Source organism: Littorina saxatilis, linkage group LG9 (genome assembly GCF_037325665.1).
Source record: "Littorina saxatilis isolate snail1 linkage group LG9, US_GU_Lsax_2.0, whole genome shotgun sequence".
Classification (NCBI taxonomy): Eukaryota; Metazoa; Mollusca; class Gastropoda; order Littorinimorpha; family Littorinidae; genus Littorina; species Littorina saxatilis.
Window position 1 is genome coordinate 60,691,815 of NC_090253.1, and position 15,187 is coordinate 60,707,001.

General features: G+C 40.8%; 1 protein-coding gene across 1 annotated transcript in view; it reads left to right on the top strand.

Annotated features, from left to right (window-relative positions):
- Positions 1-14,182, top strand: part of LOC138976687 (uncharacterized) — a 20,303-nt gene extending 6,121 nt beyond the window's left edge. The window contains exons 6-9 of the mRNA XM_070349563.1: positions 1,356-1,451; positions 2,363-2,440; positions 5,406-5,560; positions 10,647-14,182. Coding sequence (XP_070205664.1) covers positions 1,356-1,451; positions 2,363-2,440; positions 5,406-5,560; positions 10,647-10,877 — 560 coding nt within the window. The 3' untranslated portion in view covers positions 10,878-14,182. The remainder of the gene's footprint in view (positions 1-1,355; positions 1,452-2,362; positions 2,441-5,405; positions 5,561-10,646) is intronic.
- Positions 14,183-15,187: the final 1,005 nt, after the last annotated feature.

Below are 15,187 nucleotides of genomic sequence, written 5' to 3' on the forward strand. Positions count from 1 at the left end.
TCTTTTTCGTAATGGAAAATTGCAAGCGGTGGTGTCAGAAGTGAAATACTCAAAATAGTTATAGACAGTCAGAAGTTAATATTCTTTCTTTCATACGCGTTCGTCTTTCTCCCACACTTCATTCCAAACAATACGAGAAAAAATATAGCTTAACTGTTTATATGATTCACAGAACATAACATACAAATACGCATACACTCACAGCAATTCTTCAATCATCCTTCCACATAACGACCCAGGGCACTGGATGAGTAAAATTACCACCATAGCCGTAGACGTCTGTTGAGTTGCTAATAAGTGTAGACTCGAAGATATCCTCCGTTCATAGTCTTTTCCGTTTCCTTGCGTCTGCTTCCCTGAGCTCTCGCGAAAATGGCGTCGCATCAAAGATAGTCAGGAATCCTCCGCTCCTTCTGTTTCGGGTCCTGTGTCTGGTTCCTGAACGAAGCTCTCGCGAAGATATTTCTCGTCTTCCGGCAGCATCCGCTCCGGATAGACAGGCCCATTTAAGGAATAAGGGAGTCAATTAATATTCTAAATATTTATGTGGTCCACGTAGTAATTCACTCATCATTCACCCTGGGTCGTAATTATACCTCACATTCAACCACACACACTCATCCGAACTACTTATTTACAAGTTATCCAACCCTTTAAAGTATCCACAATAACAACCAATACAATAAATACATATTACATAAATGAACACTATTACCGTGCTTATTCACCATCATAATAAAAGAAATACTGCTATGCTAAACCATTCTTGAAAAATAGTTTACCTAGTACCTGTGCATTGGAGCGACAGAGCCTTCCGTCTTGCCTCCAAGATGTTGGTTTGGCAAGTGCTGTAACAACTTGTTTTACTGGCGACACAGTCGCAGCTCACCCTATACATTTGAACATTCAGGTTTTTCACCTGTTGCACGTGAGTGCGTGGAGACTCGGCTCTACAGGTAACGGTACAGGCCCCATAATCATGGTCCAACAGGCATGCGAATCAATAATAATGTTTTTCACGATACGAGTCTTCTTCTGTCAATTAATGCATACTAATAACAGCATCATTTCATCATTAATTAAGTACTCATATTACATACATGTTCATACATAAAACCCATAAATGTCATGTCTGACAGGTAGCAACCGCATATTTGTTTTTTTTAAATCAATGTTGTTTGATGAAACAAAACGTTTCGTGAGAACCTTTGTGGTTGCAAGTTCATTATTTTATCTGGCAAGGTACCGGATAAAATATACAAAATGTATGCAAAACGGTCATGGAATAGCCTTAATCTAACTTAACAGCTGCTGGATGTTTGCATAAACTTGATGAGATAATTTCTATCCAACAGAACAACTCGAGACTGTTCGTAAGGAACTTCGCAGGGAAGTTCAGGACTTGCGGGGTATCGCACAAGAACAACAAGGACAACAACGTCTCCTTGGAGGTAAGCGTTTGATTCGTCGAACGCTGAAGAAGAAGAAGATGTCTTGACCTGATTATGAGTAAAGTGCTCTAGTTTGGTCTGTTATCACGCATATGTAAGAGAGGCCGCCCATTAATGTCGTTAACAAAACCATAGCTTAACACGTGTGTGACCTTACAAGCAAGGCGAGGCGGAATAAGACGTTGTGTTTCAGTGATCTGTTCTCTTCTTTTCTGTTCTATTCTCCAGGCAAATATGCGTCCCTCTATTCTTGAGAACTGACCACGTAATGCGAATTTCATTTTTTATTTTTAATTGTTTTTGTTTAAATGTATGCTTACTTTGTCATTGTTTGTGTTTATTTGCTTGTTTGCTTATTTGTTCGATTGTCTGTTTGCTGGTTTGTTCGTTTAATTTGTTCATTTTTCAGGTTGTCTTATTTGTTGATCATTTATTAGACATTTGTATAAGAAGTAAGGACCGGTTGTAAGAAAAGGCGTAGCCTTAAACCTCTATCCTTGAAAAATAAAGTTCCATCATCATCATCATCATCATCATCATCATCATCTCTTGCTTGACGGAATGGTTAATCACGCCTGAGCGTTCTTGTCTTTAGTATTCAGTTGCAGCTTCATCTAAGACAGATGGCTGTCTCCAGTTTAAAACTGTTAAGAAATAACCACAACGGCTATGGAAAGAGGTAGCAACCGCTTTTTAAAAAGAATCAATGTCGTGTGATTAAACAAAACGTTTTGTGAGAACTGTTTTGGTTGCAAGTTCATTATTTCACCTGGTAAGGTACCTGATGAAATATTTAAAGTGTATGCAAAACAGTGGAGGCTGTTTATCACAACGTCATGGAATATTCTAAATCTGACTGAACAGCTGCTGGATGTTTGTAACTACCTCATGAGATAATTTCTATCCAACAGAACAACTCGAGACTGTTCGTAAGGAACTTCGCACGAAAGTTCAGGACTTGTGGGGTGTCACAGCAGACCTTCTTGACGGTAAGCGTTTGATGTCTTGACCTGATCATGAGTAGAGTGCTCTTGTTTGGCCTGTTATTTTAACAATGCGCGCTAATTGTATTTATCACGCATATATGTAAGAGAGGCCGACCGCGGCCGCCTCGTGGGTTAAGGGTGGAGATTTTTCCGATCTCCCAGGTCAACTTATGTGCAGACCTGCTAATGTCTTATCCCCCTTCGTGTGTACACGCAAGCACAAGACCAAGTGCTCACGGAAAAGATCCTCTAATCCATGTCAGAGTTCGGTCAGTTATAGAAACACGAAAATACGCAGCATGCTTCCCCCGAAAGCGGCGTGAGGCTGCCTGAATGGAGGGGTTAAAACGGCCATACACGTAAAAACCCACTCGTACAAAAAAACCACCCACGTGGAAGTTTCAGCCCATGAACGAAGAAGAAGAAGAAGAAGATTAGGAGTAGTCTTAGTTAGTATGTGAATGCGGATAACTTGTTGCCAAACCAAGTGACATTGGTTGAAGTTCAAACGTGAGTCGGTTCATATCGACGGAGCTGCCAGTAAGTATAAGGTAGAACGCATTAAAGTACATATTGCAGAATAAACTAATACATTGTGTTAACAAATTTTGTTATCGAGAATTTGGCCTCTGACTTCAAACAAGTTGTATGTGTTCCTATCACAAATATTCACAGCACTTTATATATTAATGTAAAGTCTATCAAGTGCCTTATGTGAAAAACATGTTTGATTTTCGAATTATCGGCTTTTGGCTTTGCTAGATAATTATCGCCCTTGGTGGCAAACTGTTTCCTAAAATAAATGTGTAATTTTCGACAACTTCAAATTGAGCAATTACTACATAAGAAGTCCAAATTGCCGTTACATACATCCTTCTCCATAGGAAAGCCTGCGTTTTGCTTCGATTTTGTGATAATACGCGAGCATGACACGAAAGAGTAGTGATGGGACCTACATTTGTGTCAAAAACTGACCGACTCGACTTTATGTTGCGCTCTGAGAAACCTGGAGCTTGAGACGACTGCTAGGAATTGAATGTATTCAGCGTGCGTAGCAATATGTGAGATGATAATCTCAACTCACCTAAACAGATCCATGCAAAAGAAAACCTACAATTTTAATCAAGTTTCTGGAGTGAGATAACATACCCAAAACAGTTTTGGTCAAATTCATTGAGTGAGATAACATACCCAAAACAGTTTTGGTCAAATTCATTGAGTGAGATAACATACACAAAACAGTTTGGGTCAAATTCATTGAGTGAGATAACATACCCAAAACAGTTTTGGTCAAATTCATTGAGTGAGATAACATACACAAAACAGTTTGGGTCAAATTCATTGAGTGAGATAACATACACAAAACAGTTTGGGTCAAATTCATTGAGTGAGATAACATACACAAAACAGTTTTGGTCAAATTCATTGAGTGAGATAACATACACAAAACAGTTTTGGTCAAATTCATTGAGTGAGATAACATACCCAAAACAGTTTTGGTCAAATTCATTGAGTGAGATAACATACACAAAACAGTTTGGGTCAAATTCATTGAGTGAGATAACATACACAAAACAGTTTTGGTCAAATTCATTGAGTGAGATAACATACACAAAACAGTTTTGGTCAAATTCATAACATACACAATTCAGTTTTGCTCGTCAATTGTAACCCAACAAATAAGTAACTGGGGGAAAAATATGGTTTTGAAAGAAAATTAATGTTCGCATGTTTTTTTCTGTACTGTTGTCAGCATTACCATCAAACATACTGCCGAGCCTGTCAGTTTGTGTTATTTATATATACAGTAACTGTATTTGCCTTTCGTATTCAGATTAAAAAATGTTCTCGTAGTTTTATCTATCTGTTTTTGCTGTTCGTAGTTTGATGTCATTGTTATGGGGCAGGGAGATAGCTCAGACGGTATGAAACCAATAAGTATAGGTTCGAGTCCAACGTTCGCCGATGGTTTTGTTTACCAAAGTCAAATTTGTGCAGACTCTCCTCGTTGCCCGAACACCTCCGTGTGCACGCATGCGCACGGTAAAGATCCCAAGTTCACAGCGAAAGTCTCAGGGCTTGAAAACATAAGCACACGCATGGAATAAACATAACAAATAGAGAATACTGCATAGCTTGCTGTGTTGTACCAGATTTACACGCGTTTTAAAAAAAATATACATATATTAAACTGCGAGCGAAAGCATTATACTTACCTCGTCTAAATATCGGATCCTATTGCTTGGCTGAAAACACAATATCTGTTAGTCATGAGTGTTCTCTCTCACGTTTGTAGGATAAATATGTGTACGTTTCAGTAGCGCCGTACAGTACGACAGCTCGCTTGCCCAAGGCAGAAAGCAAACCGAATGTCCATGAGGGTTACCTCACATGACAAACACGATACTTCACCTTGCCTTAACTTGTTTTTTTCATTTTTTTTCATACCATTGTATCTGTCTTTTGTTTTGTCATACCATTGTTCCGGTTGTATCTGTCTTTCGTTTTGTCATACCATTGTTCTGGCTGTGTATGTCTTTCGTTTTGTCATACCATTGTTCTGGCTGTATCTGTCTTTCGTTTTGTCATACCATTGTTCTGGCTGTATCTGTCTTTCGTTTTGTCATACCATTGTTCTGGCTGTATCTGTCTTTCGTTTTGTCATACCATTGTTCTGGCTGTATCTGTCTTTCGTTTTGTCATACCATTGTTCTGGCTGTATCTGTCTTTCGTTTTGTCATACCATTGTTCTGGCTGTATCTGTCTTTCGTTTTGTCATACCATTGTTCTGGCTGTATCTGTCTTTCGTTTTGTCATACCATTGTTCTGGCTGTATCTGTCTTTCGTTTTGTCATACCATTGTTCTGGCTGTATCTGTCTTTTGTTTTGTCATGCCATTGTTCCGACTGTATCTGTCTTTTGCATTTTAATGCCACTATCATGCCAGTATTTGTCATTTACGGAACAGGGCCCTGTGCCTCTGTGAACCACACAGTGCTGAGTGACGCAAGCCGAGCGGTGACCCACGGTACGGGACTTCTGTGTGACAAGAGCCTAACTCTTGGCTGGTATCGCTTCGTTCTCAACGGTAGTCCCGCTGTCATCCCTACACAGTGTGTGGAAGTGAGTCTATGCAGACGCGCGCAGACACAAACACACACACAAACACGCAGACAGATAGATAGACAGACAGACAGACAGACAGACAGACACACACACACACACACACACACACATACATACACACACACACACACACACACGAGCATACGCAGACAGGTAGATATACAGACAGGCACATACACACACACACGCACACACACACACACACACACACACACACACACACACACACACACACACACACACACACACACACACACATATATATATCAACACACACGCGCAGACAGATAGATATACAGACACACACACACACACACACACACACACAAGCGCGCGCGCGCGCACACGATGTAGAACTATTTCTTTACAAGCTGGTAGATGAATTTAAATAGAGTATGAACAGATGTGTTTGAAGAGCTGTTTTAAAGGCCAGGTTGACTCAATACAACGAATGTTATGCGCGATGGAGTTCAATTGCATATTAGTTAAAGGCGCAGTAAGCCTCCCGTAAACCATCACAGATACGGTCAGGTTTTACACACAGTACAAACACCCTTTCATTTAACACTCACCGATTGAGAACATCCTAGGTGCCCTCCGTAAAGAGCGAACAATTTTAAAAGAATTTATTTTTGCGTGGTTTATCTTACCCCTGAGCCATCGTGAACCCGTGTGATCCAGTTTCCCTTTTTCACAATGTAGTCGTCAGTTAGTCATTTGAATGCGACTCGATGTGAGCTTATTTACAATAGCACGTTTTTATGCACAAAACAAACGGCTGTGGTTCACAAGAACTCTAGCGATGGCTTTTGACTGTTGAGAGGAACGGCGATATGCACTGATAAACCGTCGTCTGCTACGACCCTTGCGTGACCCTGCTTCCGGGCTTTTCTTTTTTCAAACTTTCACAACTTCGAATTGTACTGATCTTGTCTTGGTGAAAAAAGAATTCTTTTATGATTAAAGAATGTTTGTATTCACAGTAAAAGCTGTCAATTTATCATATAGATTTTAAAAGTTAGGTCTACCGCAAAAACGCACCACGGTCCAAAAACATTTTGATAATCATCGATCCACGGCTATCGCCAGTTTACATCGATAGAATGAGACCCGAAGGGAAGTAACTCATGTTTGACCTGAGTTCAGGATGGGTCCAAAAAGTGTTCGAGACAATCTGCAAAATTAATTCTTTAAAAATTGCTCGCTCTTTACGTAGGGCACCTGGGATATTCCCGTTTGGTGAGCGTTCAAATGGAAGGGTGTTTGTCCGGGCGTGAATTCCGGTATTCATAACAGCCGTCCAGCACCAAAACGAGGCGCCATTGTTGTTGAGGACCAAGTCCACGAAAATAAATTCTTTGAAAATTTCTCACGCTCGACAGAAAGCAGCCAGTATGTTCCCGTTCGGTGAGCGTTCAAATAGAAGTATGCTTGTACTATATGTAGACGCTCGGGGAGCTCGGTGATGGTTTACGGGAGGCTTACTATGCCTTTAATTGTATGAGGAAGGTACAGTTCTTCTGCCTTATACATGCTTCGGCTTTCAGTCACGCTTCAGGCATCTATTCACAACAATATTTTTTACCAAGTTTCATTGATTTTTCTGCAAGGATTCGAACAATGCAATATTGCGGCGAGGGGTCTGGGGGGCTATTTTAAGAACAATTTATGGCTTATCCTTGATTTTAAACATGATCGACTGGTGTCAGCAGCCACTCAGTATTTCTTTTAAAGTTAGTATTAAATCCTTTTTTTGACAGCCGGGGGGGGGGGGGGGGGGGGGTCCCTGTAACCACCACCCTAATCCGCCCCTGTCCCGGTAGGTTAGCGTAAGGCCAACAACAACAAAACCACACTAAAAACAAGTCGCGTAAGGCGAAAATACAATATTTAGTCAAGTAGCTGTCGAACTCACAGAATGAAACTGAACGCAATGCAACGCAGCAAGACCGTATACTCGTAGTCCACCGCTCACGGCATAGGCAGTGAAATTGACAAGAAGAGCGGGGTAGTAGTTGCGCTAAGAAGGATAGCACGCTTTTCTGTACCTCTCTTTGTTTTAACTTTCTGAGCGTGTTTTTAATCCAAACATATCATATCTATATGTTTTTGGAATCAGGAACCGACAAGGAATAAGATGAAAGTGTTTTTAAATTGATTTCGACAATTTAATTTTGATAATAAGTTTTATATATTTAATTTTCAGAGCTTGTTTTTAATCCGAATATAACATATTTATATGTTTTTGGAATCAGCAAATGATGGAGAATAAGATAAACGTAAATTTGGATCGTTTTATAAATTTTTATTTTTTTTTACAATTTTCAGATTTTTAATGACCAAAGTCATTAATTAATTTTTAAGCCACCAAGCTGAAATGCAATACCGAAGTCCGGGCTTCGTCGAAGATTACTTGACCAAAATTTGAACCAATTTGGTTGAAAAATGAGGGCGTGACAGTGCCGCCTCAACTTTCACGAAAAGCCGGATATGACGTCATCAAAGACATTTATCAAAAAAATGAAAAAAACGTTCGGGGATTTCATACCCAGGAACTCTCATGTCAAATTTCATAAAGATCGGTCCAGTAGTTTAGTCTGAATCGCTCTACACACACACACACACACACACACACACACACACACACACACACACACACACACACACACACACGCACATACACCATACCCTCGTTTCGATTCCCCCTCGATGTTAAAATATTTAGTCAAAACTTGACTAAATATAAAAACAAGTCGCGTAAGGCGAAAATACAATATTTAGTCAAGTAGCTGTCGAACTCACAGAATGAAACTGAACGCAATGCCATTTTTCAGCAAGACCGTATAGGCCTACTCGTAGCATCGTCAGTCCACCGCTCATGGCAAAGGCAGTGAAATTGACAAGAAGAGCGGGGTAGTAGTTGTGCTAAGAAGGATAGCACGCTTTTCTGTACCTCTCTTTGTTTTAACTTTCTGAGCGTGTTTTTAATCCAAACATATCATATCTATATGTTTTTGGAATCAGGAACCGACAAGGAATAAGATGAAAGTGTTTTTAAATTGATTTGGACAATTTAATTTTGATAATAATTTTTATATATTTAATTTTCAGAGCTTGTTTTTAATCCGAATATAACATATTTATATGTTTTTGGAATCAGCAAATGATGGAGAATAAGATAAACGTAAATTTGGATCGTTTTATAAATTTTTATTTTTTTTTTACAATTTTCAGATTTTGAATGACCAAAGTCATTAATTAATTTTTAAGCCACCAAGCTGAAATGCAATACCGAAGTCCGGGCTTCGTCGAAGATTACTTGACCAAAATTTCAACCAATTTGGTTGACAAATGAGGGCGTGACAGTGCCGCCTCAACTTTCACGAAAAGCCGGATATGACGTCATCAAAGACATTTATCAAAAAAATGAAAAAAACGTTCGGGGATTTCATACCCAGGAACTCTCATGTCAAATTTCATAAAGATCGGTCCAGTAGTTTAGTCTGAATCGCTCTACACACACACACACACAGACACACACACACACGCACACACGCACATACACCACGACCCTCGTTTCGATTCCCCCTCGATGTTAAAATATTTAGTCAAAACTTGACTAAATACAAAAAGTAGCAAGGCAAAATTACACGACCAGGTCCTGCACTTGAATCAATATCGCCAAAAGCCAGTGTGGATGTCGAAAGTTCTTTCGATCTGAGGAAGTTAACGTAAAAACAAGTCGCGTAAGGCGAAAATACAACATTTAGTCAAGTAGCTGTCGAACTCACAGAATGAAACGGAACGCAATGCAACGCAGCAAGACCGTATACTCGTAGCATCGTCAGTCCAGCGCTCATGGCAAAGGCAGTGAAATTGACAAGAAGAGTGGGGTAGTAGTTGCGCTAAGAAGGATAGCACGCTTTTTCTGTATCTCTCTTCGTTTTAACTTTCTGAGCGTGTTTTTAATCCAAACATATCATATCTATATGCTTTGGGAATCAGGAACCAACAAGGAATATGATGAAAGTGTTTTCAAATTGATTTGGACAATTTAATTTTGAAAATAATTTTTATATATTTAATTTTCAGAGCTTGTTTTTAATCCAAATATAACATATTTATATGTTTTTGGAATCAGCAAATGATGGAGAATAAGATGAACGTAAATTTGGATCGTTTTATAAAAGAAATATTTTTTTTACAATTTTCAGATTTTTAATGACCAAAGTCATTAATTAATTTTTAGGCCACCACGCTGAAATACAATACCGAAGTCCGGGCTTCGTCGAACAATACTTGACCAAAATATCAACCAATTTGGTTGAAAAATGAGGGCGTGACAGTGCCGCCTCAACTTTCACGAAAAGCCGGATATGACGTCATCAAAGACATTTATAAAAAAAATGAAAAAAACGTATGGGGATATCATACCCAGGAACTTTCATGTCAAATTTCATAAAGATCGGTCCAGTAGTTTGGTCTGAATCGCTCTACACGAACGCACACACACACACACACACACACACACACACACACACACACACACACACACACACACACACACACACACACACACACATACACTCACACATACACCACGACCCTCGTCTCGATTCCCCCCTCGATGTTAAAACATTTAGTCATAACTTGACTAAATGTAATGACGTGTTGATAACGGTCAGAGAATGTTAAAGTATTTGGTTCTTTTTGTTAAGGTCACACACAGTCTTTAGCTCCGGATGGTGATTATCATGTTTTGGAGTGTGATTCAATCTGTCAAATGTAATCGTGGAAGTAAGACAAACTTACACTACGTGTTCTTGAGATCTATGGTCGTCGAAGGAGCGGCGTAACTCTCGTCCTGACAAACCAAAGGAAAGTTTCTCAACGGGAAGTCTACATTCCATGATCCCAGTGTACGGTGCTAGTAAAGTTTGTGATGTTAAGACAATAAAGAGGACACCCCTCCCCCCCCCCTCCCCCAGACAACACCCTCACACCGGCACAATACAAAACACAACACTCTTGGTTATCACGACGAAGTGCGTTTCATCATGTCCCTTGTGTGGCCTTGTTACAGTTGCGCCACTGCGGCACGGGCCGTCCTTATTGGCTGGACCTACAGGGCAAGGAGCTGCCAGCAGCGGGACAGGAGACTGACGCACGTGCATGTGGTACTGGTCACCACAGCAACTGCTGTGAGTTACAGAAACCAATCTCTGTTCGGAACTGTGGAGCTTTCTTCGTGTATAAACTGACACCGTTCAGCAAATGCAATCGAGCGTACTGCGCACAGGAGATGGACAGTTAGTCTGTGAGTGTCAACCAAAGCGATATTGTCGGCGTTTGAGAGTTGGCATGCTGAACGGAGTAGGTGTCATTCCTCTCAGATGTTATTAAAGGCGATTTTGGAAGTCGTTTTATCGGGTAATAAGACACACACAAAAATACACCGTACATTTCAGAAACTCCTCAACGTATTGCCTTCAAACTTTTGGTAACTTGTGCTAACACATGTCGTAAAATACACACGTTAGAGTCGGGAGTCCCTTGTCTAGACCGACTGCTGGGCTGGGTGTGTCCACACGGCCACCGTTATACCCACATGGGGCAACCATTGAGAGTTGGATGTAGAGTCGGGAGTCCCTTGTCTAGACCGACTGCTGGGCTGGGTGTGTCCACACGGCCTCCCTTATACCCACATGGGGCAACCATTGAGAGTTGGATGTAGAGTCGGGAGTCCCTTGTCTAGACCGACTGCTGGGCTGGGTGTGTCCACACGGCCACCCTTATACCCACATGGGGCAACCATTGAGAGTTGGATGTAGAGTCGGGAGTCCCTTGTCTAGACCGACTGCTGGGCTGGGTGTGTCCACACGGCCACCCTTATACCCACATGGGGCAACCATTGAGAGTTGGATGTAGAGTCGGGAGTCCCTTGTCTAGACCGACTGCTGGGCTGGGTGTGTCCACACGGCCACCGTTATACCCACATGGGGCAACCATTGAGAGTTGGATGTAGAGTCGGGAGTCCCTTGTCTAGACCGACTGCTGGGCTGGGTGTGTCCACACGGCCTCCCTTATACCCACATGGGGGCAACCATTGAGAGTTGGATGTAGAGTCAGGACCAGTGTTCCCGTCCACCTTGCATAGAGTATAGGTACAGTATAACCAACTGGGTTTTTTTAAATTTTTAATGCATTGATTTTTTTTTAAAATCTGCACTCTGAACCAATCTTTTTGAAGTTGAAATGTATTCAAATAAAGAAATATTATGGTTGCTGTGTATTTTTTTCTATTATTTTAAAAACAGAGGTAGTGCACCACGAAAACCGTGTTCGCTCAAAACAGGGGACGCGCCTATTGCTAGGAAAACACGTACACTTCAAGTAAGAAAGTTGAAAAGAAAGTTCCACACAATCATTCGTGATCAGGAAAACGCACCAAATTATTTTCAAATTGTCTACTTTTTTCGATTTATGTTGAAAATTGCTGAAAGTCATTGAAACAGACTATAGTGTTTGAAAAATACGTTGGTGTATTTTTAGGTTTATGGACAATTCTGTATGATGCTAGAAATAGCTTTCCCGATATAACGTATGGAAGAACCCATTGTTATACAGCGAATCAAAACATTTTCCCAATTACAGTGGTTCAGTTGTTTGTAAAACCACTTGATGAACATTGTTGCGAAAACAAATTCGACGATCTTTTGACTTCATGAGTTTACGTAAGCATTTCATCGAAAAATAGATGGTGACTGACATTGCTCATCTGCATTGTGGAGCCTTTCGCACACTCTGGTGCTATTGTAAGTGATCAGGACGGTAAGATTAACAAACGAACCACCAAGAAATCGTATTTTCTGCAGGGCGTACTCTATTTTTCAAGTCTTAATGATCCAGACTATTCTTTGCAGACAAAATATTCAACAAGTCGCGTAAGGCGAAAATACAATATTTAGTCAAGTAGCTGTCGAACTCACAGAATGAAACTGAACGCAATGCCATTTTTCAGCAAGACCGTATACTCGTAGCATCGTCAGTCCACCGCTCATGGCAAAGGCAGTGAAATTGACAAGAAGAGCGGGGTAGTAGTTGCGCTAAGAAGGATAGCACGCTTTTCTGTACCTCTCTTTGTTTTAACTTTCTGAGCGTGTTTTTAATCGAAGATTACTTGACCAAAATTTCAACCAATTTGGTTGAAAAATGAGGGCGTGACAGTGCCGCCTCAACTTTCACGAAAAGCCGGATATGACGTCATCAAAGACATTTATCAAAAAAATGAAAAAAACGTTCGGGGATTTCATACCCAGGAACTCTCATGTCAAATTTCATAAAGATCGGTCCAGTAGTTTAGTCTGAATCGCTCTACACACACACACACAGACACACGCACACACGCACACACGCACATACACCACGACCCTCGTTTCGATTCCCCCTCGATGTTAAAATATTTAGTCAAAACTTGACAATATTTAGTCAAAACTTGACTAAATATAATAAAAAAATGAAAACTTACGAATTCTCCAAAATTGCGGTGCTCCTCGAGGCCGATGTCTGCTCTTCAATCGTAGGTCAATTTTTAACACCAAAAACAACGCAAAAGACATGTTCGAACTGCCTAACTGCACAAAATGAAAGCGTGTTGTTTTGTCTCCCTGTTTTGGGGACTTTCTGCCAGAGTGACCTTTTCTTAGCTTGGTTATGTCTCACTGGTTTTTTTTAGATTTTTTTTTTTTAGATCAGTGTTTATGTCTACATGGAGGTCAGCTGCTCACAGGTTTACACAGGTGCTACAGATCTCTTCTCACACTTTGATACTTCCCATGGGCGGGGATATAGCTCAGTTGGTAGCGGGGATATAGCTCAGTTGGTAGCGGGGATATAGCTCAGTTGGTAGCGGGGATATAGCTCAGTTGGTAGCGGGGATATAGCTCAGTTGGTAGCGGGGATATAGCTCAGTTGGTAGCGGGGATATAGCTCAGTTGGTAGCGGGGATATAGCTCAGTTGGTAGCGGGGATATAGCTCAGTTGGTAGCGCGCTGGATTTGTATTCAGTTGGCCGCTGTCAGCGTGAGTTCGATCCCAGGTTCGGCGGAAATTTATTTCACAGAGTCAACTTTGTGTGCAGATTCTCTTCGGTGTCCGAACCTCCCCCGTGTACACTACATTGGGTGTGCACGTTAAAGATCCCACGATTGACAAAAGGGTCTTTCCTGGCAAAATTGCTCAGGCACAGTTAATAATTGTCTACCTATACCCGTGTGACTTGGAATAATAGGCCGTGAAAGGTAAATATGCGCCGAAATGGCTGCAATTACTGGCCGTATAAAATTACATCTCACACGGCATCACTGCAGAGCGCCTAGAACTGTACCCACGGAATATGCGCGATATAAGCCTCATTGATTGATTGATTGATGTTCTGTAAATATTGCGCTTGCTCGTTTTTATCAAGTACTTCCCCTGCTGCATGTTGTGGCATGTATATGAATGTTCGATGGATCTACCTTCTTTTGTTGTCTTGCTTCTTAATCTGAATTTGGTTCCGTGTTATACTGGCTGTCTGTATTTTGTAAATTCAATGAATAAAGTAATGATTTCAGCTTAGTTGACAACTTCTTATTGTACTATCCACGACTTGAGCAGGGTTTGGGACTGAGCGCATGGTGACCTTCATTATTGGTCTCGTCTTTTTTTCTTCTTTTTTTTTTTTTTTTTTTTTTGGGGGGGGGGGGGTGGGGGTACAAACTTCCTGTGTACACAGTTCTTTCAGGATAGAATAAAGAAAAATGTTGTCACAGATCGCGTCAAATGCATGCTACGTCTTTTTTCACAGGTGAAAGGGTTTGTAAATCTTTCACTTTTTCCTAGAAAAGAAAATCGTAAGAAAGGGTGTAATATATTACTACCCCTCATACAAAACCCTTGGCAGATGCGTCTAAGGGCAGATCTTTGTGAGGATGCCGTAACTTGTAAAACCAGTTATGTTACTGAAAAGCTCATTCATTCCCCTGTCATATTCAGCAAACAGATCGAATGTAGCCTGATATGAACCACTCTTTGTTTCTTGCTGATAACTAGTAATGCTGCGTCGCCCAAAACAAATAACGGTTTTGGGTGTGACGAAAAAAAGAACAGGGCCGGAGTGCTATGTTAATTGTGAGTAGTTCTTCCACACCCATTTAAAAAATATGACACTACCATCATGTTCCCGCATAATGAGCCAGAATTGTTTGTTTGGGCAAATCGACGTTGCAGTTCCGGAGCAAATGATCAAAATGTCTTTGCGAATTTGCGTTCAAACGTGTTTTTTCCATAATATAACGATGCACAGGTCGAAAATATGGCCAAGAACAAATCTATGGTACTTCGAAGAAAGAAGAATGAACAAATTCTGGTCCAATACGACTTGCAATTTACCGTGTGCGCTGCGCTGTAAAATCTCCCTACCTTCAAAGCAGACGAAAAGCAGACATCTTCATTTACTTCCAAGGGAGAAATCGTTTGTCATAAAGTCTTGCAGGACCCAAACATACTTCTGCACGCTTTCTTTTCTTTTCATATTCAGTTGCTTCGCAAAAATGAAGTGTCATTGGTTTTCTCAACTTGTCA